The following is a 24,924-nucleotide window of genomic DNA, read 5'->3' as shown; positions in this document are numbered from 1 at the left end:
GAGTTCCAGGCCAATGGGACGCCTTTCCTCCATATACTCCCTGCCTCCCCCCACCCCAAACACACAAAAGTGGATAAAGGGCAGGCAGTGGCACAAACCTTGCACCCAGGACTCTGGAGGCTGAATAAGGTGGACTTTGAGGACTCTGGATCCTTGAGGCCAACTCTGGCCGCCACCTGTTCTGTCTGTCTGTCTGTCTGTCTGTCTGTCTGTCTCTCCTTCATGGCTGTTGTCTAATTAACCAGTTGTAGTTTTCATTTTAAGAGCCTAAAATTCCCAGAAAGTCCAGAGGATTCCTGAGAGGGACTCCTGAGTCACAGAAACCAGTGGGATGTGCTTGTTCTGGGCTTTCCCAGGAGAGGCACACATTGATCTATCACTGGGAAACACTGGTTATGGATGGCTGGGTACAGTTGGCATCTAGTGGATAGATCCCAGGGCTGCTGCCCATTGTCCTACAATGTACCCCACATGCCTGAGACAGCCAAGAATAACTCCTGGGGTAGAGTTCTTTATTCCGGAAGAGCCAGGGTTGGCTCATGTGCAGGGTTATGGCACAGGAGGGAATGGAAGTGGAGAAAGAAGGAGGAACATTGGTTGCTGCCTCGGCCAGGTCCTTAGTCAGGAGCTCTCTTGGCCTCAGGCATCACTCCCAGACACACTGGTGTCCCTCGGGACGTATTTCCAAAGAACAGTGAACCTGAAGGTGTGTTTCCACGGAGTGACAACTCACATCTCAAATGTACCAGTATGTGCCGCCCACAACCTCCCAGCTCCACGTGTGTGGGGGGCTGACATGAGAGACTCCATCTTTGGCACCAGCAGCTTTCACACCTGAACAATGAGTGATAATACCCAAATGTCAACAGTGGTGACTGGAAACCCTTGATGCTGCTGGAAGATATGGGCCCCTGGGTGGGAAAGGCCTCTGGCCTATGGGACAAGTGCGACTCATTTGAAAGCCTATGGAAGCCCCCATCATCCTTCAGAAAGGGCAGGTGTCGGTGTCTTCTCAGGGGAAAGCTTTCTCTCTTCAGTGAAGCCCGATGGTAGGAACAGTGTCCTTCTATGCCCTCCCTGCCCACAGAGGACCTCTTGTGGTACATGAAGGCAAGTGTGGTTCTCATGTTCTGAGTGGTTCAGAACAGCTCTGTGTGTCTGAAACTCCATGGCTGTGCCAAGAACATCAGCCCTGGGACTCATACATCCTTGGGTGACCAGGTCCCAGGGCTACCTGAGCCAACGGATAGAAATACCAAGGCCAGAAGTTGGTTCTGGTTGGGACCTCGGCAGCCAGATCCTAGGTCAAGAGATTACTGTGGAATAATGGAGGTAAAACAGTGGCCTCAGACCCAGAAAATTCCAGCCATGTTAAGACTCTGATGGGCAGAACTTCATGCATGCTGGGAATCAGGGGTCTTCAATCTCTATCCAGACACCAAGTGAGGCTGGAGGGCAGGGGCAGAGGAAGAGACCAGGGCGAGAGAACCAGGGTGAAAGTTGCGATGCTACTTTCTCAAGGGCATGTGCCCACCATCTCCAGTGATCCCAGGAACTTGGTGCTATTGTCTCTCCATCTTCACTTTCCAAGGCAGGCGGCATCCCCTCTCTCAAGACTGGCCTCTTCTTCTGTCCCCCACGCCACACAGAGGAAGTGCATGGCAAGCCCATCTCAGCAGGGCTCGGGCTACAGGTTGCTTCTTTTCTGCAGCATCTTCCTCGTGTTTTCAACATCCCCCGCTTCACTCTCCTGCTGACCCGGCCTCCCGCTGCTGTGGACAAGGAGCCAGTGATGAGTATGGTGCACCGTGGATGCAGGAACAGCCAGAAGAAGTAAAACTTCCTGGTGCAGGAAGTTATAGAAAGCAGGCAGAAGCTACCCGGTGCCAGAGGGTAATGGAGATCCTGGCTCACTGACCCAGCAGCCAGAGCTGACCCACAGATGAAAAGTTCCCAGCAAAGCAGGCACCTCTTGCTATTTATTGTCTCTCCCTGCCCATCATTCTCAAATTAAATCCCTAGCATTTTCTGGGCCTCACATGACCACCTTGAAAAGCGTCATTCCCAGACTCCAGACTCTTGAAAGAGGTCAGGAGAAAGGCAGTGGGGATAGAACCCCTCACACCTGGGAGGTCCTGTGGTATGGTCGGCCAAGGCAGGGTGGTCATCGTTTGGTAGCCCCAGGTCCTCTCTCTCCCGGGGTGGGGGCTTCTTCCGTTTGGTCCTTACTGGCTTCTCTGTAGAAGACAGACAGGCTCAGGATGGCTTCATGACTTTAGATAGCACTTCTTGCTTCCACAGTTCATGAGCAACCTTGGTGGGCAAACGGGCTTTGTACCCAGCCTACCCACATCGTTGCTAAGCAAGCTGAACACCAGAAAGCATTTCCCACACCTCTCAGCCTGCTCTTGACAGAGCTGGGATGCAACTGGTTACACCAGGTTTCCTGTTTCTGCTTCATCCACAGCATGCAGGATACAGAAAGTAGGGTGGGGGGGAGGGGAGAGGGGGAGGTGAGAGAGGGGGAGAAAAACAGGGAGAGGGAGGGGAAGGGAGGAAGAGAGTGAGAGAGAGAATTTGGATCACTTCCACTAACAGATGACCTCAGGCTATGATGTCCCAAAGTATTTCTGTCAGGAGAAAGAGATGTCATTTCCCCATTTTACATATTGGAGATGGGGATAAGTTGAGGCAGGAGAGTAGTGGAGCCAGGAACTAGCATGGGAGTGGGGGTGGTGCTAGACAATCAGGGTCTCTGGGATGTCCTGAACCTGCTCAGAAAGTAGGAAAGCCAAGAGAAGCTACACAGGATATCCCAGGCTGCATAGCTGTTTAATGGTGGCTACGGATGGGTACCCACGCTGCTAAGCTCAGAGCCCCTCCTGCTGCAGGGACTTACCTGGCAGGCCTCGCTTGTTGGAGAATGGCTTGTTCTCAGTAAGTGGCACTCGGGCCAATGTTGCTAGCTCTGAGATAAGGGTCTGCTCAGCTTCCTGACAGACAAATGAAAGAGAATCAGTTCCCTGCCTTATGCTGTGAAGGGTGACTGGTTGCCGTATCTCATGTCCCAGTGAGGAAGATTTTCCTGAGCAGCAACCCACCCTGGGATGTCAGGACTAAAACAGAGGCTTCTCTTGACACCTGGCCCCTCTCTCCTAGTCTAATAACTCTGTCCACAATTGAGGACAGTTTGGGGGTTCAGCCACTGCCAAACACCAGCTCTGCTCTGCTTTAGAAGATGGTTACCAGAATACCCAGAAGCTATAATTAACTACTGTGTGTCTATACCAGACTCAGTTTCCCTATCTTTAGTAAGGATCACTGAAGCCACCCCTTCAAGCTCTCAGATTAGCTAACACCTGCAAGGGACCCTTGGGAACAAACGCTCGTCATTAACAGGCGTAACACCTGCCGTCATTATTGCAAACCTTGGCTAGATGGACAAAGAAAAGGCCAAACCACTGCCATATTTCTTCATTCTGAAATTCCGAGTTTTCTTTTAAATTTTATTTACTTATTTATTTGGTGTTGTGGTGGTGGTGTTAGGTGTGTGTGTGTGCGTGCTCGCTGGTATGTGTGTATGTGTGTGTGTGTGTGCATGTGTGTATGTGTCCGTGTGTGTATGTATGTGTGCATGTGTATGTGTCCGTGTGTGTGTGTGTGTGTGCATATGTGTGCACACGTGTGTGTGCATGTGCATGTGTGTGTATATGTGTGCATGTGTGTAAGTGCATGTGTGTATGTGTGCATGTGTGTGTGCATGTACATGTATGTGTGTGTGCACTTGTGTATGTGCATATGTGTTCATGTGTGTGCATTTGTGTGTGTGTGTTCCACAGTGCATATATGGTGGTTAGAGTACAGCTTCAGAAAGTAAGTTCTCCCCTTTCATCATGTGCTCCGGGGATAGAACCCAGGTCCAGACTTGAGCAGAAACTGCTTTTTAGCTGCTGAGCCATCCTGTCTTTCCTTGATTTTGTTTGAAAGCATCCTGCCATCCTTGATACTTTTTGAAAGACAAATTCTTTGGGAGTACAGTCATACCTCCTAATCTTCCAGGCTGAGACGTTTCTGTGCTAAAGTATCTACGTTATACCCTGGGAGCGAAGCCTCCCTGAATGCTGTACATTGGGTGTGGGTCCCTGTCACTGTCAGCATAGCTCAAGAGACAGAGATGGCAGCCCTCTTGGTGGTGATCTGCACCACAGGGAAATGCTCTTCCCTTTACTACCTCTCAAACCACGGGCAGACTGCTCAGCTGAACCCTGAATACACCAGAGCCACATGGGACCTTCTCTCCCCAAAGGGCTCATGTTCCTTCAGAAAGCTACACTGTGTTGGCCAATGGAAGCCAAAAGAGTCAAAGATGCCATGGACAAAGAGAGGTGGAGAGGTCTGGAGATGGGCACAGAGGGTTTTGTTTGTTTGTTTGTTTTACCATGGCCTGGGCCGCAGGCTGTTCACCCCCAGTGTGAACTCCTCCCAGTACACTATGCCACCGACTAGCGACACATCTCTGAAATTACCTGCAGCTGGGTCTCAAGCTGAGCTTCCAGCTGGTCCAGCTCTTGTGCCTTCTGCCTCTGAGCGTTCAGGCGGCTCTGCTGGTGTTTTGTAAACTGGTCCAGGAGCTTCTTCTGCTGTGACAGCATCCTGGTGGCGTGAAGAGATGGTTAACGCCATTGGAACCTCAGGCCAATAGGTCCCTACAAAAACCTCTCCAGAACTCATCCCGCTCGTGGAAACATGGTACACAGAGGGCTGAGACTCTTAGCTGCACCTGAGCCCTGGAGCATTAGGAGAAGCCAGGAAAACATGGGCATGCAGAGCTGTAACCACATTCTCCCAGCCGGCTAGTTCTGACCCCGAGGCTGCATGGCCATAAAACATAGGGAAGTCAAAGGAATCCTGCACTAATTCCGGACTTAGACTCCTCGGAAAGCCTGGAGACATCAGCAGGGCAGAAGGCAAGTCAGGACACTGCTAGGTGTGGGACTAAGAACTGCACATTGGCACCATATCATGAGCAGACAACTGTACCTAAGGAGAGAAGTTCCCATGAAAGGACCAGAGGCCTTCCAGGACCACCGAGGAAGCTCATGTCCAGGAACAGTGTCTGAGAAAGCCTTAATGTGGCATCCTCTTAATGCCGTGGAGGAGGAATAGTTTGGGTATAGGCCAAGTCCATACAGAGAGTACCACCTTCCCTCTTGGACACAGACTCCCTGTTCTCCCTCCCTCTTCAGCACACCTTGCTCTAGCCCTCTGTAAACAGTGACATCTATTCCTGGCCTGTAGTCTGAAGCTGCTGCCTTCTTTTCTATCTTTGGGGTCAATTTTCAGAAAGATTGACTACAAATCTGAACGCAGACGCTACCTTCAGCATCAACAGGCTGCTGTCCTGGGGGACATAAGATGTACGAATACCACCTTGCCTCTTCTTCATGCTCTGCAGGCTGGTAAAATACCCTCCCTTGCTCCCTTGCATTTGTTCTGTAAGTTTCTATTCACTCATCCATCCACGATCCATCCATCAACCCACCCATCCATCCATCCATCCATCCATCCATCCATCCATCCATCCATCCATCCATCCATTATTTACCCTCACCCATTCATGATTTATCTAATCAGCCATGATCCATTAATCTATCCATGATCCATTTATCCATCTATCAATGAATCCATCCATGATTCATCCCTCCATGATCCATCAATCTGTGCATGATCCTTTGTTAATTTATCTATGATCCACTATCCAACCGTCTGTGACCTCCATTCATGACTGGCTGCCCATCCATTCTCCATCTATTCATCCCTTCTTCTAATCAAAATGTTTCTGCCTAGACAGATATTGTGATAGTTTAATTTTTAACTCCCACTTAAAAAACCTTATCAGCACTCCTTAATTGTGCACAATAATGGGTTATATTGTAATATCTTCACGTGTACACATCATGTTCTTGGATCATTTTGCTCTTATTTCCCCCACCCTCCACTTATCCCTGTCCTTCCCCCTACCACCCCTTCTAATTTCACATCTTCTTAAAAATCTAGAATCTGCCAAAAAGAGAAATGTGTGCTCGTCACTTTGAGTCTGGTTTATCTCACGTAACATGGTGATCACCTGTCTCACCCATTTTCCTGCAGATGACATGCCATGTTTTTTAAAGGCTCAACCATATTTTATCTCTACCTGTTCACCACATTTACTTCATCCGTTTGCTCATTGATGGGACAGTGGACGAATTCATTACCTTGTTCTTTGTGGACAGTGCTGCAGGAAGTGTGTGTGTGTGTGTGTGTGTGTGTGTGTGTGTGTGTGTGTGTATCTCTGTTGACTATGATGGCTAGTTTTCCATCAGCTTGTCACGAACTCTATAGAGTCACCCAAATAGAGAAAGCCTCAACTGAGAAAAGTCCCCTAATCAGATTGGCCTGTAGGTGAGTCTGTGGGATATCTTCTTGATTAATGACAGATGTGGGAAGGTCCAGCCCCATCTAGGTTTTGATATTTCTGGACAGGTGGTGTTGAGTTACATTAGCAGGCTGAACAAGCCATGAAGAGAAAACCAGTAAGCAAGCAACCATCCTTCATGCTCTGCCTCCAGGTTCCTGCCTTGATTTCCTGTCCTGGTTTCCCTTCATGTTGAACTCTGACAGGGGCATATATGCCAAGTAAATGCTTTTTCCCCAGGTTGCTTTTGGTCCTGGTGTTTTATCACAGCAACAGAAATCTAGCTAGGATGATGACTCTGGCTCCTTTGGGCGTACGCCCTAAGTAAGCTGTCGTACCTTCTTCTCTGCTGGTTTCTAAAAGCTCTCTCTATTCTGGGGATATAGTCTTTCCTTTGTCTCCCTAATCGTCTCATCCATGAAGTTACATAGGGTAAACCTCTGATTTGTTTACTCTGCAATGGCCTAGTTTTGCCTTCATGAGCATCTCTAAAGGATGTGTATTGGACACATATTGACCGTGATAGGGCAGTGCTTGGCTTTGTAGCACGCGCCCTCTCTTATTTTCAAGGAGGCCGAGTTCACTGTGGACTCAAGGAGAGGCTGGCTTTCTTCTCTCATAAACCATGTGGAGTTAAAGTGGGTGACTACTGAGGTCTGTCTTGTCACAGGTCAAAGCTAGGCCCTGGACCACATTCCAATCATAATGGTCTCTCTAGTAGCTGAAGCCCAGGGGACGAGAATGTGGATCCCTGAGCTTTTCCTACATTTCTGTGGTTATATCTTTGTTTCAAGGTACTAGGAGTGGGAGTGGGAGGGAGGGTATAGAACATGTACATTTAATGGCAAAGCCCATCAAACCTCTGTTCCTGAAATCTAAGAGTTGCTGGGTCCATGCCCGAACAACTTAAGGAAGGTTAGGGCAAGCCCAGACCTTGACGTTTAGCAGTGGCTGCCAGTGCCCAAGGCAGAGGACTCCAGGTAGGATATAAAATTGGTCCAGGGAACCCATGGCTTTTATTTATTAAGACAGCCTACTGAGGGTGGGACCAATTCTGTTATATGGGTGTGGTCTCTCCTCGTTGTGGTGCTGGTCTCTGCTGCTCTCAATGGTAGATGCTCTAAGCCCTGGTCTCCCTACATCTCCTAACATAACAGCATGTGCTTTACTATCTGCTCCTGAGACTTCCTTCAGGGGGCAGACAAGAAGTGTGCCAGGCAAAGCTCACGGCCAGGTCTCCCAGAATCACTTCCGACCTGCCTCTGTAACTCCTCTGCTCGCCTGGAGCTAGTGGAATTTGTCCCCAGTAAACTGGGGAACCACCCTTCCCATAACTCTGCAAGAAGAGTCCAGCTGAGTGGCCACTTGATTCTAGTCCTACATGACTGACAGGAAAGAGAGGCTGACCCAACTCTGACCCTCTGGTGTGCAAGGTCACAGGTGAATGGAGCTAAGGCTGCTGAGCCTGTGGAGTTCCCTGAGCTGCAGTGGGCACTGCCATGAAACATGTCCTCGCCCCCCTCTCCTGGTCCCTTGCCTTGACTTTCCAGGTTCATAGCATATTACCAGGGCTGGGGAGATGGGGAGCGCTTGCCTTGCAAGTGTAAGGACTTGAATTTTGAATTTGGTCCTCAAAATCCATGTTAAAAAAAAAGAAAAAGAAAAAGCTGAACGGGGTGGAGCACGCTCCTAATCCCAGTGTTGAAGAGGAGACAGGCAGGTCTCTGGGGGCTCACTGGTCAGCCAACCCAGCTCACTTGGCATATTCCAGGACAGTCAGACACTGCTAAGAATCGGGTAGACAATGCCTGAGGAATAATAGCTGAGATCACCCCTGGGCTGCAACATACACCTGCACCTAAATAAACACACACACACACACACACACACACACACACACCATTTACCACCACCACCAGTCTTCAAACAAATTCTCACTCTGAGGCTGTTTTCTGGGGAGCCCAATGTATGACTAAGAGAGGCTTCAGAGAGCTGTCTAGGAGGAGATGACACCCACATCAGCAGGAAACCACGCAGGATCGCAAGCCCATCGTGTCGAGTGGAGTACACCTCATGCAGGGACCCGCCACATACAACCCCGAGCCCCACCTCTGCTGTACCGCCTGGGAAGCTCCGTGGGTACCATCTGCTGTTTGGCTCTCCGATGGCGGGTCGCTGAATTCTTGCTTCTTCCACAGCTTGTAAACACTGACTCTCTCACCTGGCCCCACAGACACAAGGCAGTCAAGGTGGGCACTTGGAAGGTAGACTCTGCTAGGCCTGGGGTGAGGTTGGGGCCAGGGCCAAAGGTGAGCAGAACACACCTGTTCAAAATATGTCACAAGCACCAGCCCTTGGGAAGGCCAGTGTAAGAGAATGTCACGGGAGCTTTGGTGTAGAGAAGTACCCATGGCTCCCCTCTAGCTCTCTGTCAGAGGCAAAGAGATGACAAGCAAGCTTTCATAGTCAGAGGCTGTCACAGACCTTCTAGAATCAGAGTCCCACAGTGGAGAGAAGGGCTGGGTGACTGAGCTGGGTCTTTGGTGAGCCACTAGATGCCAGTGTGAGTACTCTCAGTGGATCAGGCATCTGGGCTTGAACTCACACCCGCTGCCTACAGCCATCTTATTTGCAGAGTTACCTGTTCAGAAGACTTGCAACCCATCACTATTATTTTAAGTAAAGTGATATGCTTCCCTGGGCCGTCACGGCTTAGAATGCCGTTGGCTGCATAATTATTGTGGTACCACCGTTACCCCACAAACCTCCTGGAGGCACCTCTCTGTTAACTAATCCAACACCCAAGGAGTAGTTTTGGAGGACACATGGGTTCTGCACTTTGCTGGTGGCAAGGTGTTCAGCAGTGCTGGCCTTGCTGGGCCTGAGCAGCCACCGCTCATGGAAGGGCTTCCTTAGCAGAGCCGGTGAGCTGCCTTACTGCTCCAAGATCCTCAGGGAAGCCACCCTTTAAGGAGAGAGGGCTGGCAACGTTCCATCAGGGAAGCCAGTGTCAAGTGCTGGCAGCGACGCTGGGCTGAGACCTAGTGTGAGTAGATGACAGCCCTGGTACTGAGTACCTGCAGGGATGAGCAGGCGTCTTCCGCTAAGCAAGCTCAAGTCTCTTAGAGACACTGCTGGGGAACTTGCAGCCGCTACTAGATTCCTGAGCACACGCCAGGTCTCGGGTGGATCCTGAATGCGGCGAGGGTGGGGTGGCAGCTGAGACTAGCTGAGAGCAATGGCAGCCACAGAAGGTGCTCCAGGATCTTCCTCCTGACCCTCCTCCTGGGGCTCAATCCCAGCCCATCTCGGTGGGAAGCAGCTGACTGTGTGAGCTTTGGAGTTGGTGAAACTCTGCAGACCCTTGTGCAGGGAGCACCGGGTGTTACTTTAGTGTTGTAGGAAGGGTGGCTGCCACCTTCACAGGTATTCACAGGTATGAAGGGATGAGGGATGGAAGTCGTGGGTAGAGCACTCTCAGGGTTTTAGAAACTCTGTTCGTCCTGCTCTTACTCACGGTTGGTTACTGCAAGTCTTTGGCCATCAGGAAGCTCAAAGATGGAACGACTTTCATTTCTCATCATTTAACGTAATATAAACCGTCTGGGCTTATTACATACACATGACCTTTAGAGTACCCTTTTCAAAGGGGTTTGGAGTCATAAAGGGAAACACACACACACACACACACACACACACACACACACAGTTCTCTCCAGCTGTGCTGCATTCTTGCGAAGCCATCACCAGCATCTAGCTGGGAGACACCTACCCTGTAGGGTCTTCAGGCGCTGCAACAACTGTTCTTCATGGGTCTGCAGGAGCTTCCCGATGCTCTGGTAATGCACTTGCACGAGGCGGCTGACACTAGTGCTGGTCACGTACACACTCTCCACCACCGTCTCCACCAGTGTCCTCTGTGGGAAGCAGGAGACAGGGACACCTGAAGATCTTAGGTGGAGCCCCCTGCCCTGCATTGTATTTCTGGTCTGCCCCCAATCCGGACTGGACTGGCTAGGACTCACGCAGGGTGGGCGTGGCTGTTTAAGTCAGTCATGATAATTTACTTTCCTGTGACAAGAATGGTTAAGATGGTGGTCTTAAACTAGTTCTAGCCAATAAGGAGTGACATTAGAGAAGCCTGCCGGGGACAGGGCATTTCCTTCCTGAACATTAGCCCAGAGCCTTGGAATGAGAGACTCAGTTACTTCCTTCATCCTGTCAGGTTATACACATCTGGTACTGGGTCACAGACACCATGGCCCCCTGCCTCAGTTGGACTCTTTCTTGCCTCATGGATCTAGGGCCAACCAAGGGGATGTAGGGTGGGCACTGGAGATGAGCTGAAACCTGACTCCAAGTTCATTTCTGTTGCTCTCTACCTGCCGGGTTTTCAGTGTGTCTTTGTACAATGAGAAGCTTCAGTTTTCCCATCTGTACAATGGGAAGAATGATCTTCACTCAGCCTGGGCTGTAGGAAATCTGAGGAGGCAGGGTGGAGAAATACTGCAATGAGTATTTTGGCCACAGTTACTTAGCCCTGGCACCAGAAACAGCAAGCCACTGCCTACTTATCCAGGTTGAGCTCTGTGGTCCATGGGGACACCAGGGTCTGTTTGCAAAGACTCAGGAAAAGCCATGTTTCTCTGTTTAGGTCTGTTTTGCTGTGTCATGGGCAGAGTAAAGGGAAGCAAAGTGTGCTTGGACTGATATAGGACCAGAGTTGACAGTCCCCAGCTCAGGGTCTCTATGTGTGGTCAGGGTGATTCTTGCCTGACAAGTCAGGCACATGCTATAGGCTGGACTCTCAGCTGGGCAGGGAAAGTGCTATTCTTCCCGCCCCTTGGTGTCGCGGGACAGGGCCTGGCTCTCACCTTAAAGTCTTCCTTATCCCTGGTCCGGCCTTTGCTGGCCACATTCCTAGCATGCACCAGCAGCGCCTGCCCAATGGCCCGCTCCGAGTGCAGCTGCAGCAGCTGCCCTGCCTCCCGGGCCTCCGCCAGCAGCTGCTGCTGGAGCCGCAGACCGGTCTGCTGTGCCTCATCCTCCAGCCTGGCTGTCTCCTCCAGGATCCGTGCCTCCTACAAGGGAAGAGTGGGCGGGCCCGAAGGTTGGGAAAAGAATAAAGGGTGGGCAGGTTGCAGACTTGAGACCCGAAGGATCAGCTTGTTCAGCACCAACTGTGGGCTCAGGGCCAGCCATGGCCTCCCATCAAATGAAGGCCTTGTTCATGCTTCTTGAACACCGTAAAGCCCCATACTAGAACTGACAAGATTTAGACGCTCGGAGAGGCCGAAAGACTACCTAAAAGGCACAGAGCAGAGTCAGGTTGAGACTGGATTCAGCTTTGGGGACATCACAGAAACTGTGGCAGAGCACATCAGGTCAGGGGCTGTACTTGCTTCGGATGGAGAGATGGGGAGTTGGGAACTGGAGTCTGAGAAGGAAACTACTGGTTCCTTTTGAGCCTCCAGGGAAGAGCAAGAGACAGAACTCCTGTGTTGCCAGCAGGACAGACGCCATCACAGCTTTGTGGTACAGGAAGGCCTGGGCCAGCTGGTAGGGGTTCAAACCCCAGCCTTTTTACTTGCCAATTATTTCAATCTGTTTAAATCTTCACAGAGCAGGAAGGGCCTCTTCCTGAAACCTGCAAGCTGGCTGCCCCATTCTCTCTGAGACTTCACTTAGACCGTTGGTGGAAACCTCTCCCCATTGACGTCATTAGAATCCCTAGACATATGTGTGTCCCCAGCAGAGTTACCTCTGTCCCCCATTTTATGAGTTGGACTGTGTTCCCTCAAATGTACATGTTTAAGTCCTAATCATAAGACTTTGGTTGTGAATAGTAGGGATGTTGGGACATGAGGTGATTAATGTAGTAGGGTTGTGAGCTTGGATCCCCCTCTGGGGTACCTGAGGTTCAAGAGATCAGGATCTAATACACACAGAAAAATGACCATTATAAGGACACAAGAGTATATGAATGTTTAAGCCAAGGAACAAAATCTGGGGAGAGACCTGCCCTCCCCTATCTTGACCTCAGCCCTTGGGTCCTTATCCTGGGAGGCAATAAGGTCCTGTGAGTCAAACCCCAACCTGTACCTTTTGTCAAACTGCCCTGCACCCACCCGGGTGCTAGGATCCTACGGTGGCAAGCAGAGCTGGAACTTAGGTTCTAAAGGAACATTCCTAGGCAGGGCTGGGGTGGGGGGAGACACCGTGTTCTCACCAGGGCTCGGAGCAGCTGCCACTGATGTTCCTCTAGGCATGGGGACACACCCTGCTCTAAAGCCAGCTGCTCATGTAGCTCCTGCAGGAGCCTCTTCTTCCCAGACAGCCTCATCTGAGCCAGGGCAGTGATGCTGGTGCCTCGGAGGGCCAGTCTGCGCAGAGCGGAGCACAGCAGCAGCTCATGGCCCTGCAGGATGCCTCGTGTGGACCTGCGGGAGAGAACAAGGCTGCTCAGAGTCTTGGATGCTCTGAACAGAGAGCCACACCCATTGGAGGAATGGGAGTCAACCATCCCACTACCTACCTAGAAATTATCTAATCATGAACTTTGCAAGTTCAGAGGTACATGCAGTGGCTATGGTACAGGCCCAGTTCCATTTCACACACAGTCCCTAAACACGTTTAAAGCCAACACAAGCACTTGAGTTCCCATGTCAGTGGGTCCAGACAACCCAAAGCCAGGCAAAGGGCCAATACTTTCTTTAATGTGCAGTGCTGCCAAGAGATCGGAAGCTGAACAAAACCTTAGCAACCAGTGACTGACAAAAGGCATACATGAGACACATTCAAGGTTTTCTGCTGTAGCCCTCAGCTTGGAGATGTGAAGTCACCACACCTTACAAAGTCATGCCATTGAGCTGGTCAGTCCCCACGGAATAAGATGCACTTGCTAGGACCTAAAATCCCTATTAGGACTAGGACATGTCATCTGCGATGTTTGATATCACAAAAGCTGGATCTTATCTCTATCTCGTTAGTTATTCAACGAGTATCCATACAGCGGTCAAGAAAAATAACACAGTCATGCAAACAGGAAGACACGAACCAAAAATAGTGGAAAACAGACAACAGGAGAGAAACAGGGTAACACATTGGACCAAAAAGAATGTAACAGTACAGAATGATGTATGGGGTGTGGTGGAAAAGTGTAGTAAGTATAAATGTGAATCCCAAGAGACAGAGAGAAGACTGATTTATATTAAACATAAATGGATCAAATACTAGTACAACTCAGGACATAGATTCCAGGTTACCTGAACCTCAGTGAGCTGGCAATGTTCACTGGGCCATTCTGGGCCACCCTGCTGATGTCTCCCCTTCGGACGGCTTCACTTTTATCACCCATTGTAACAGCCATGCTCCTGCTTTCTCCTGTCCACACCATGTCTGTGGCCATGAAGCCTTGAGCCACGGTCACTTACTTCCTGTACCAAACACTGCCCTCCAAAGCCACATATCTGCTCCTGATCCTTCCACCACAACAGCCACACATCTGTAGCCGTACCAACCCATTGCTGTTGTGGTCACTTTTACCACAGGTACATGCCTGCTTCTGTACCCTCTACTACAGCCACATGCCAGCTACCTGTGTAAATCAGAGTCTCTGGAAAAGATCAGTAATTAAAAAAAAATCTCATTTTTTTTTCTCCTGGAAAACGAGGAGAAATATTTTCACTAAACAGGAAAAACAACAACAACAACAACAAAACCAACAGCAACAACAAAAACAAACCACACCACATGAATAGCAAACATGTGGAAAGAGAATATACGGTTGATTGATAAGCGGGGCACAATTGTAAATGTGCACAGAGATCTCTGTGGTGATAGAAGCTTCCAACATCTGGACTGTATTCAGTAGCCGAAGAGAAGCTGCAAATTTACCAAACATCTGGAACTGTAACCAAAACAAATGTGCAAAAATTTACCTCACAAGAGCTATTCCAAAAAGCCCCTACCAATCAGAATTCAGCGAAATAGGCTCTGTTAGCACCACTCTCCAGAGAAGGAAACCATGAAATGGGTACACAGTTATTAACAGGGGATGACAGGGGACAGCTGATGTGTCCACCTTACAGGTTAGCATGCCAAGGCTATCTAGCCTGGAGTCTCTCACACACAGAGCCCATCCTTCGGGGCTCATACTCACTCTTCGGAGAGGCCGCTAAATCGGCCCAGGACCCCGTGGATGGTTCTCTCGTGGTGATCTCTCAGCTGCCTCTGCAGCACTGTGGACAGCGTGCACTCCTCAAGCCACACCTGTGCTCATAGGGACAGTGACGCATGAGCAGCTGTGGTCACACCATGGGCCCCTGACTTTTTAGTAAGTACCCTTCTTTCCTGATCCTCTTAACAACTTTGCTTCTTCCCACAGTCCTTTGAGGGGATGTCACATGACCAGAGGGAAGGCTCTCATATCCCTCAGAGAGACAGTGCTGCAAGAAGACCCATGTCACTAAGGGGCCTTTCTCACTCTTCTGAGTGTGTGTGGGCTCTGCCTCCAACAGCTCAGGAACTCGGTTTGCACTTAGAGTGTGGATGAAGCACAGGTCACTTCCATTCCCCAGGTCCATGCTTCTTTGCCTGGTCCAGCTTCCAGAGGCTTCTGTGCACACAGGCTTGCCAGTCCACCATCAACCTCCACTTATACTGTCTGCCATTCCATCCTACTTTGGCCCTAACACCCCTGCCTTTCTCCCAGCCCTTCCACCATGTTCCTGCAGCCACAGCTCTGTTTTATTTGTCCTCTGCTTCATTGCCTTTTGCCCCATGACTGCTGGGGAAATTCTGTAACCATGACTCTGTTTCCTTGGGACACTGCATATCACCCCCGGCACTTAGTGCATTCCTTCAAGTTTGTATCTGTGTAGCGTCTCTAAGAGGTCCTTGGGGATGCCCAGCATCTGAAATCCCTCGCTAGTACCCTAAATCTCAAATGCATAGCCCAGCCTGGGTCCCAGGAGACAAACCCGTTTGTCCTGCTCCAAGAGATCACACAGGAGTCCCCACTGTCGTCTGCGGAATCTGTCTGCCTGCCCCAGCTGCTTTGCTGCCTGCTCCTGGACCTGTTGCCGCAGGGCCTCACATTCTGCCACAGAGAGGCTGCTCACTTCTGGGAGGGTCTTCAGAAACAGGGTGTCCACAAACTTTTGGAAGGTTTCCATGGTGCCACAGTACAGCTCCTGAAATAAGGACCACACCGGGGTTATGGGTCAGGTTCTACATCTCACTCTGCTGGAGTCTGAGCTTCTAGTTGGAAACAGAGAACAGAAGGCACAAGCAAAACAGATAACAGGAACAAAATGCACATACATAGCTGTTATCACAAGCGCACCATATGTATTCCAGAGAGATTATGAGAAACGGACCTTAAGTAGTGGCGGCTGCTCTGTTCATGGTGTTATAAGCCACGCTTACACAAGATAAGCAAAAAGCTGCAATAATAAACAACATTGCTTAGTTTACAAAGAACCAACTAGATGTTTTAGAATTCAGAAGCTCTAAAAACTCAATGTACCCTTTTAATTACAGTCATCTAGAAGCAGGTGAAGAGAGAATCAGTGTATCGGAAGACAAAGCAGAAGAAATCCTGAACAGAAACAGGATAGACACTGGAGAGAATCAGGCCCCAGAGAGACCAGAGGGTCCAACAGAGATCACTGCTGTCCCCAAGGAAGAGACAGAAGAGTTAGATTTCACAAAGCTATAAAAGAAATTTACAGATGAGGACCCCAAGGCCACAACTGATGACACCTATTCAATACCAGACAGCTCTGGTTAGGACAGCCACACTTCCTGTCTTTGCACTTTGTTCCTGATTCTGTAATCTGGAACGCTGACCTCTGGTCCACTCTTTTCTCCAGAAAGCTGACTTGGAGTTCAAGTTCACCCTGGGCCTTTGTGGTCCCTCACTCTCCTCTCTGTGCTGATAAGTAAGGGCTTGGTGGTGGACTCAATATGAATTGGGATGTTCCCAGTTCCAGCTGCTGTCACAAGACCTCTCAGACACTGAGTTGTCACAGTACTGATGGCTCATTACATAGATGGAGAAATAAGGCTAGAGGGACCAGGTAGTGGTCACACAGCCATATGGTAAAGCAGAGCCTGACCCTGAGCTAAGCTGCCTAGCCCTGAGGTTGGTGTCACAACTTCCTTCACTAGTATCTTCCTTTCCCCCTTTCCCACTCTCAGCCCATAGCTCTTTCTTGCTTACCAGCATGCCCTGTACCGGGAGGGTCTTGATGCACTTCTGCCTGTCTCTTCAAGGCCAGCTATGAGACGAGCAGAGCAGCTTTAACTTGCCCATGCATAGACTCAAAGGTAGTTCAACCTACCAGTGTCCAACATGGACAGGAAGAACCTGTAGTAGAGGTGTGGTCTGTGGGCCCTTCAGGCAACAAATACAACGCTACTTGTCCCTGGCTCTAGTGTTTCAGCCCAGAGGACAAGAGGACTAAACGGTTCTCTTGCAAATGCAGAGCAAAGGGTTGCTCTGTTGTCTGGCTAAGCCTGCAGTCTTCACTGTTAACCTGGCAGACTCAGAGTCGCCTAGGAGACGCGCCTTTGAGTGAGTCGGTGATGGTATTTCTAGATATGCTTAACCAAGAAGGGGAATCGTTCACCCTGAATGTGAGCCAACCTGTTCTATGAGCAGAGATCCCAGGTTAAGTAAAAGGGGGCGAGCTGAGGACCAGCATGGATGTGTTTCTTCTTCCTGACTGCCAATGCAATGTGACCGACTGCCTTAGGCTTCTAACACCGTACCTTCCCCACCGCGATGAACTGAGAGCTGCAGCCAACCCTTTCTCAACAAGATCGGTAATATAGTCACATACCTGGCAGAGCGCGGCCATGGCCCCAGTGATCCTGGTGTCCTCCTTCCCTTCCTGGTCACTCTGTGTCAGCCGCTGTCTCTCCAGGACCTCATGAAAAGCCTGTAGTTAGAACAGGAACTGAGTCCCGAAGTAAATTGAACTCTTTGGTTTTTCTGGGAAATTCTCCCTGAATTTCCATCTTGGCTGCCATCTCGGATGGGAAGAATATTCACCCCGAAATAATTGTGAGGGAACCAAGGTGTGGAGCTTTCACATGGCATCAGTGGCTTGCAAACTATGTCTGAGGCCAGGACTTCAAACCCAACTCCCAGGAAGCCAGTCTGTGCCTCTGTTACACTGATGTAAGGACAGCCCACTGGGCCACCCTGATTACTTGTGTCTCCTAGGCCTTGCTGGCAGACAGTATCCTCTCTGACTTCTTCTGCTATGAACCTGCTATACTCAGGGAGACCGAGCTGGGGGGCCTGGGGTAAAGCAGACAGGTTATTAGAGTCTCATACAGTCAAGAAGAAGCCAGTCCCTGCCATCCAGAAGTTGGACCCTGCCTCCAGAGAAACAACAAGACAGCTGAATGTGGAGTAGGCCTGCAGGACATCAGAGGCCCCTACATAGACAGAGGGTAGAATAGGGCACAAGGGCAGACAGTGGCTTCCCACAGTAGGAGGGAGGGTACGGGGGCCATCTTTTCAGGAGAAATGTCTAGAGAGTCTCTGAAAGTGAAGGTTTCTAGTGGAGACACAAAAACCAAGGCCACCTATGATTGAGCAGCAGCAGTTGTCACAAAAGGATGCCGTGGAGTCCTCTGTCTACCTACAGGATGGTATGGAGTGGTACTGAGAAGAGACTAGTGGGCAGAGACTAGCAATGAGGGCACTGAAGGTGGGATGGAGGAGCTTCGTGTCTGTTTGCTCATTCATGTGCTCATTCTTTGGTTCATTCATCCATTTATGTGCCTGTTCATCCATTCATTTGCCCATTCATGTGTGTGCCCATCCATCCATCCATCCATCCATCCATCCATCCATCCATCCACCCACCCACCCACCCACCCACCCACCCACCTATCCACCCACCCACCCATTCATCCATTTATCCATCCATCCATCCATCCATCCATCCATCCATCCATCCATCCATCCATCCATCCACCCACCCACCCACCCACCCACCCACCCATCCACCCACCCACCCACCCACCCACCCACCTATCCACCCACCCACCCATTCATCCATTTATCCATCCATCCATCCATCCATCCATCCATCCATCCATCCATCCATCCATCCATCCATCCACCTGTGCATTCATTCACCTCTCCCCTGTTATCTCTGTTTCCCTGCACACCAGCCATGTTACCTTGTTTAAGCTGGACCTTAGGACACAGATGCCTGTCACCCTCCTATGTTTGGGGCTCAGGGTGAGCAGAGTGTTATCCGAAGGTGACAGAGATCTGAGTCCTGTCTTCTCACCCAGAGTAAGCCCCACCCCTTTAAGGTACATTCCTGACTCCTAGGCATGGAGAGGGGAAGTGTGACAGGCCTGACTCCATTTTGGGCTTTGAGGATGGGACTTCACAGTACCTTGCTGCTGCTCCCTAATACACTGTCCCCATGGACTTGTACCTATACTGTGAGCTGAGCCTGTCCCATTGGTTCCCAGATGTTCATTTTCTCTTCAGAAAGCTGGCACCTGGCTTCATGCCCTCTTCCTACCGAATCTCATGGAGTTTTCTAGCAGGGCTTCCTCCCTGGTCCTGACCAATTCCCTGACCAGAGCTGAGGGCTACTCCAATTCCTTGGCTCAGGACTGTTCTGAGAAAGGCTTGGGCCTTACACACCCTGTGTTCCACGAGGCAGCATTGGGTATGCCTGCTAAAGATTCTCCACCTTCTCCCAGCAACCTAGCTTGTGATGCTCATCCCTGGCTCTTGAAAGAGGAATCAAGGACACAGGGACTGAGAGACTTGGCAATGGTCATGTGCCTGACACAGGGCGGCATGTGTTGAAGTTGTGTCTGATGAAGGCCTAAGTCCTAACCAAACTCAACCTGCAAAGGACAAGTCCTGGGCATGGGGTAAGGGCAATGTCACCTTGAGGAACTCTCCCAGGTCTGAGGTTAGCTGGGCATCAGCCAGGAAACTCTTCCGTTCTTCTTCTTGGGCCTGTGCAAGCTGTGCCGCTGCCTCCGCCTGAGGAGCCTGAGACGCCTGGACCAGGTCTTTGCCCCGCTGCATGAATTCTGGAATCAAAAAGAACCAGGGGCTCACTCTCCAGCAGGCCCACAGTGATCTCTGCTCCTGTGACCTATCAAGTGGTCCTTTCTCTGTAGGTGATAGATCTGTTTTTCTGGGCAGGTCACAGGGACCGTGACTTCAGGAACCTTGAACTCTGCTCAGTCTATCTCCAGGTGGCCCGGTGGGCAGAAGCAGACATGAAGAACCAACCTGTGCAGCTTCCCTCTACCCATTCAGGGCGGGGCTAGGGCTGCACTCGGGTAGCATGGGTGTTACCATGTCCACTCTGGTTGACAGCCTCTTCTCCTTTGAGTTCTGGGTGGTCCTACCTCAACATTGGGGTCTTGTCAGCCTCAGTCATTGGGAATATAAGATGACTCTGATCTTACACAGACTCTAATCATTCTGCTCTATGGTCAGGGAGGCTGGGCCTGGCACTGCTTATGGCCTGGCACAGCTTAACCACAAGACTGGAAGGAAAGGCAGCCCTGGCTTAGTGTCATGGGTCATATGATTCCGGGTCTCCAATCCAGGCTCACTAGCGCACCCCTGCCAAAGCATTCTGCCTCCTCCCAGAAGGCCTTGTGCTGCTGGGTCAGAAGCTCCTCCTTCTGCCTCCCAGACAGCTGCCCCTGGACAGTCAGCAGCTCCAGGCCACGGGAGATGGCGGCAAGCCGGCACTTGGTTTCCTCCTGGATCTGGGTCCTCAGGAACTCTACCATCCTTGCCATGTGGGCTCGACCCATTGTCCTCTCCAGAGTGTCCTGTAGAGACACAGGACAATGACTCAGCATATTGGGGCTCTGCCTTGAAGATGTTGAGGAGGCAGTGATCTCCAGTCTCTCACACACACACACACACACACACACACCTCATTCCAAGCACAGTGAATGCCCCTCCCCCCCATTTGCAGTAGGATAAGCCTCTGGGTACTTAGCACTTGTCCCCAAACCCTTCAACCATTGTACTCTAGTCAAACCCAGATTTTGGAACGCTGTCTCTTACACCTCTCTGCTCCTGGCTGTCAGCCTAAGTCTGACCACCATCTAGAGATCACCCGAAGCCTGAGTATCATAGTCTTTAAAGTTCAGAGCTGTAGGACCACTGATCTGATCAGGTACCTCCACTATGGGATGATGGGTGATAGATGGATGGGCACACACACACATACACACACACAAACACACAAACACACACACACACACACACACTTAACAAGGTGTGTGGTGGATGGGTACACACACACACACACAAACACACACACATACACTTAACAAGGTGTGTGATGGATGGATGGGTATACACACACACACACACACACACACAAACACACACACACACACACTTAACAAGGTGTGTGATGTATTAATGGGTACACACACACACACAAACACACACACACACTTAACAAGGTGTGTGATGGATGGATGGGTACACACACACACACAAACACACACACACACACTTAACAAGGTGTGTGATGGATGGATGGGTACACACACACACACAAACACACACACACACACTTAACAAGGTGTGTGATGGATGGATGGGTACACACACACACACAAACACACACACACACACTTAAGGTGTGTGATGGATGGATGGGTACACACAGACACAATTAACAAGGGTCTGGAGAGATGACTCAGTGGTTAAGAGTACTTGTTGCTCCTTGTTTATGGTGGTTCACAAACATCCATAACTCCAGTTCCAGGGGATCTGACACTCTCTTCTGACCTTGGGTATCAGGCATGTGCCTGGCATACATACACGTACACTCAGGCAAAATAGTCATACACACAGAACAGATCTTGTTATAATGGGTATATGATGGATGGATGTGTGATGAGAGGATGGATGGATGGATAGTGATGGGGGTGATGGGCAGATAGATGATAGGAGGATTCACTGCCCTTTTCTGGGGGTGCTATATCCCCCTTTAGAACACGACTGCGTTTGACCTCCTGATCCCTAGTGTTTGCCTCTCCTCCTCCGGTGTTACCAAGACGTGCAGGTCCTGAGAGTCATGCAGCAGTCCTTCAGCGACAACCATTCTTCCTGCCAGAGTCACCATGAGCTGCCGCGCCTTGGAGCTGGAACACTTAAACTGGTCCACGAGAACGGGCTGGATGCTTTCCATCCGCTTCCAGAAAGCTCCCATCTGTGAAAAGAGCAGGAGAAGCAAGTGACAAGGAAACTGTATTCACAAAAGAGCGCTGGGCCGTGTCTGGGACCCACAGCTTCTTTCTCATTCCCACCAGAGGTGCTCAAGCCTTGTACAATTGAAGGGGGTTTATCTCAGCATTGATTGTGTCTTGTGGCGGACACCCTCCACTCTCTGCCCCAACAACTATGGCTCCAGACATATTACAGAGGTGTTTTCAGCAAACACAAGGCACTGTTGCCAATAAGGAAGTTACAAGCACTGCTTAGGGACTCCAGACAGGTCACAGTTATTCCTTGGGAGCCTGAGAAATGACACAATGAGACACCGTGAGTTCTAGGATCAGTCAAAGGGATTAGCTATGACTTAAAAAAAAACTTAGAAGGCCACTAACTATATGAGTCATTGTTCCAGAAGTCCAAAAGAGCAAAATGGCAGAGAAAATGCTGATGTGAATAATTCTGCTTCTGAAACTCAGCTTGCCACACCGTATTTTAGTATCTTATCAGGGTCAGAGCTGGTAATTGTCGATTCAGGGCTTGGGATGTCAGGAGCTTCAAAGCCTAGCTAAGCCTTAGCATCAGGGATGGCAGGAAGTCTAGTGGCTGTCCTTATGACATGCAGGCTGTGTGTCATCTGTGTGCCCTGCTTGCTTACTTCTGGGTAGAATGTGCCTGAGGCAGAGCAACAGGACTAGGAGAAACCCAGATGTCACAGAATGACATCACTGGCTGTATTTAGTTCCAATCCCTTTAAGTTCACACTGATCCTGAATGTGGGTGACACCACCCCAGGGGACGAAATCCCAGAATGAATAAAAGGGAGAGAGAGCTGAACTCCAACATTAACTGTAGATGCAATGTCCCCGACTGCTTCATGCTCTTGCCACGGTGCCTTGCCCATAGATGACAGCCCTTTTAATTGTAAGCTGAATAAACCATCCTTCCCTTAAGGTGTTGCCTGGCAGGTAATTTGGCCACACAATGAGAAAAGTAACTGTGCCCCTTGAATAAATATCCCCCATAGCCACAGTCATTTACATGTTTGGGTCTCAGTTTGTGGCACTGTTTGGGGAGGCCTAGTTGAAGGGAATGTGTCACTAGGGGAGGGCTTTGAGAGTTCAAAGCCACCTCTAGTTTGCTCTTTCTGTTCCGTACTGTGGGTCAAGATGAGAGCACTCAGTTCCTGTCCCTGCCACGGTGCCTTTACTCTGCCATCCTGGACTCTAACTTCTAGAACTGTAAGCTCAAACTCTTCCTTCTTTAAGTTGCCTTCCTACCTCTCAGCTTTCCCTGGTTCCTGGCTGCTTGAGTCCTGGCCCGCACCCCCACCCCTGGAATGGCCTCTCTGTGGCCCTTTAAGGAGGTGTTTTCAGATATTGAAATGAAAGACACATGTCCCTCAATCACACTTCAGAATCCCCCACCCCCAGCACCTTTCGACAGCAGAGCAGGAGCCAGGATGCCCTCCTCGTTCACCATAGCTGTTGCTGAGTCTCTTGAGCGGGCCATGCGCCAGCAAATCTGAGTCCCTACTCCCCCACATGGAAGGGGTCAAAAGCACAGATCCATGTTGTCCAGGTCATGGAGTCAAAAAGAGAAAGGAGTGGTCCAAAGACACCCTTTGTGGTGGCTTGTTTTGTGAGGCTGAGGGTTGGAGATGCTTCTAGAATCCACTTTACTACGAGGCAGGGCTTATAGAAATTGCGGCTTTCAGTGATTAAAAACAGCAGGCTAAACATGTAAATGGATAAAAACTGCTTTGTAAATCTCTGCTCTCTAAGGGTACCTTCTTGGCCACTAAACTTCAGAAACGGGGTCTCTGCCTTGGGATGGTGACACTGTTACCTCTCGAGCCCCGCCAATGTCACTGTTGCAGAATCCCAGAAACCCACAGAAAAGAGAGGCCAGCACCTACATTGTCTATGAGCTGCTCCGAGAGCTCTCTCTCCTTCCTCTCCACATCTGCCAGGGAAATGTAGCCAGAGTCGCCGGTGCCTAACATTTCTGTGTTTGCCAACCTTGCCTGAAGTCCCTTTTCTAATTCCTCCAAATCCTAGGATGAGGGAAAAGAAAAAAAATACACAAAGAAAAACTAATAAAACTCAAATATTAGAAGAATAAATGTTCTTATATTTTTGACAAATATTTTATTACACACACACACACACACACACACACACACACACACACACAATTGAGATGTTCTGGGCACAGTCCTAGGGTTTAATGCTGGGACAGAGAGATGACTCTGTAGGTGAAAGGAACATCTGATGAACATCTGAGTTTGATGTCATAACCCACTGTGGATGGAAAGAGAGAACCAATCCCACAGAGCTGCTCTCTGGCCCTCATGTGCTATGGCACATTCACCAACACCCCATCCTGTATTTACACACAGAAAGTGAAAATGTATTTAAGTTTGAGGGTACAAACTTTTCATGAAACACTGGACCTCCAAAATGAAGGACAATTTTCTTCTACATCCTCAATCCCCACGGAACTAGTTAGCAACAAATGAAATTGTGTCTTTCAATCATTACAAACTCTTAGAGTATGTGTGTTTTCTGGACTAGGCAAGAATGTTCTTTCTTTCCACACAGGGTTTCCATGGGGAAGGATTATACACTACACCTCAAGGAGGAAGTGGGAAGTATTGGCGGGTTCAAGAGCAGGAAGTGAGCAGTACATCTTAGTTGTCAGGCTTCTTTCTCTCTGGGACAGCATCTTTATGGGAAGCCATCGATCCAGTGTGGTCTCAGCACAGTGAACAGGCAGGATGTGCTCAGCTTCCGTGGAGAGGCTGACATGGGTTCAGGGTGTTCTTGAGACAAGGTGGGCAACTGAATTCTGTTAGGCCAACAGCATTTCTAGATCTGCAGTCATTCCAAGCTCAGGAAGGACATGGGGATGGTCTGTGTGGCTACTTCAAACTTCAATATGGAGGTGAGGAATGGCTCTTGCTCTACTAGGACTGTGTTCCCAGGTAACCAAGGAGATGTGGGGCCAACTTCTTCAGGAGATATAAGGTTGAGACTGCTCACTTACATATACACTCATACCGACACTAGCCAATTTCTCCTTCCCTGTTATACCTCATAAAAATGCTGAGGTCCCTGGTTGCAGGTGGCAGTAGGTGCCCTCCATCAGAATGAGTACAATCCCAGTTTGTCCCAGCTTTCCTGTATGTGTGTCTGTCCCTTTCATTCCCTTGCTG

General features: G+C 49.9%; 1 protein-coding gene across 4 annotated transcripts in view; it reads right to left on the bottom strand.

Annotated features, from left to right (window-relative positions):
* Nucleotides 1–498: 498 nt before the first annotated feature.
* Nucleotides 499–24,924, bottom strand: part of EVC (EvC ciliary complex subunit 1) — a 38,868-nt gene continuing 14,442 nt past the window's right edge. For 2 of the 4 annotated variants that reach the window (XM_080922556.1, XM_080922559.1), the window contains 15 exons: nt 23,626–23,763; nt 21,547–21,705; nt 20,086–20,302; nt 19,395–19,543; nt 17,305–17,403; nt 15,439–15,651; nt 14,619–14,728; nt 12,687–12,897; nt 11,332–11,538; nt 10,230–10,374; nt 8,567–8,678; nt 4,527–4,653; nt 2,900–2,993; nt 2,126–2,237; nt 499–1,772 (listed from right to left, as the gene is read on the bottom strand). In XM_080922556.1, coding sequence (XP_080778682.1) covers nt 1,688–1,772; nt 2,126–2,237; nt 2,900–2,993; nt 4,527–4,653; nt 8,567–8,678; nt 10,230–10,374; nt 11,332–11,538; nt 12,687–12,897; nt 14,619–14,728; nt 15,439–15,651; nt 17,305–17,403; nt 19,395–19,543; nt 20,086–20,302; nt 21,547–21,705; nt 23,626–23,763 — 2,178 coding nt within the window. In that variant the 3' untranslated portion in view covers nt 499–1,687. Of the gene's footprint in view, nt 1,773–2,125; nt 2,238–2,262; nt 2,453–2,899; nt 2,994–4,526; nt 4,654–8,566; nt 8,679–10,229; nt 10,375–11,331; nt 11,539–12,686; nt 12,898–14,618; nt 14,729–15,438; nt 15,652–17,304; nt 17,404–19,394; nt 19,544–20,085; nt 20,303–21,546; nt 21,706–23,625; nt 23,764–24,924 lie in introns of those variants that run through there. The other 2 variants (XM_080922557.1, XM_080922558.1) reach the window with 2 other exon arrangements.

Source organism: Micromys minutus (genome assembly GCF_963924665.1).
Source record: "Micromys minutus genome assembly, chromosome: 1".
Classification (NCBI taxonomy): Eukaryota; Metazoa; Chordata; class Mammalia; order Rodentia; family Muridae; genus Micromys; species Micromys minutus.
Note: the sequence above shows the minus strand (reverse complement) of the source record. Positions and strands in the feature narration are given on the sequence as shown.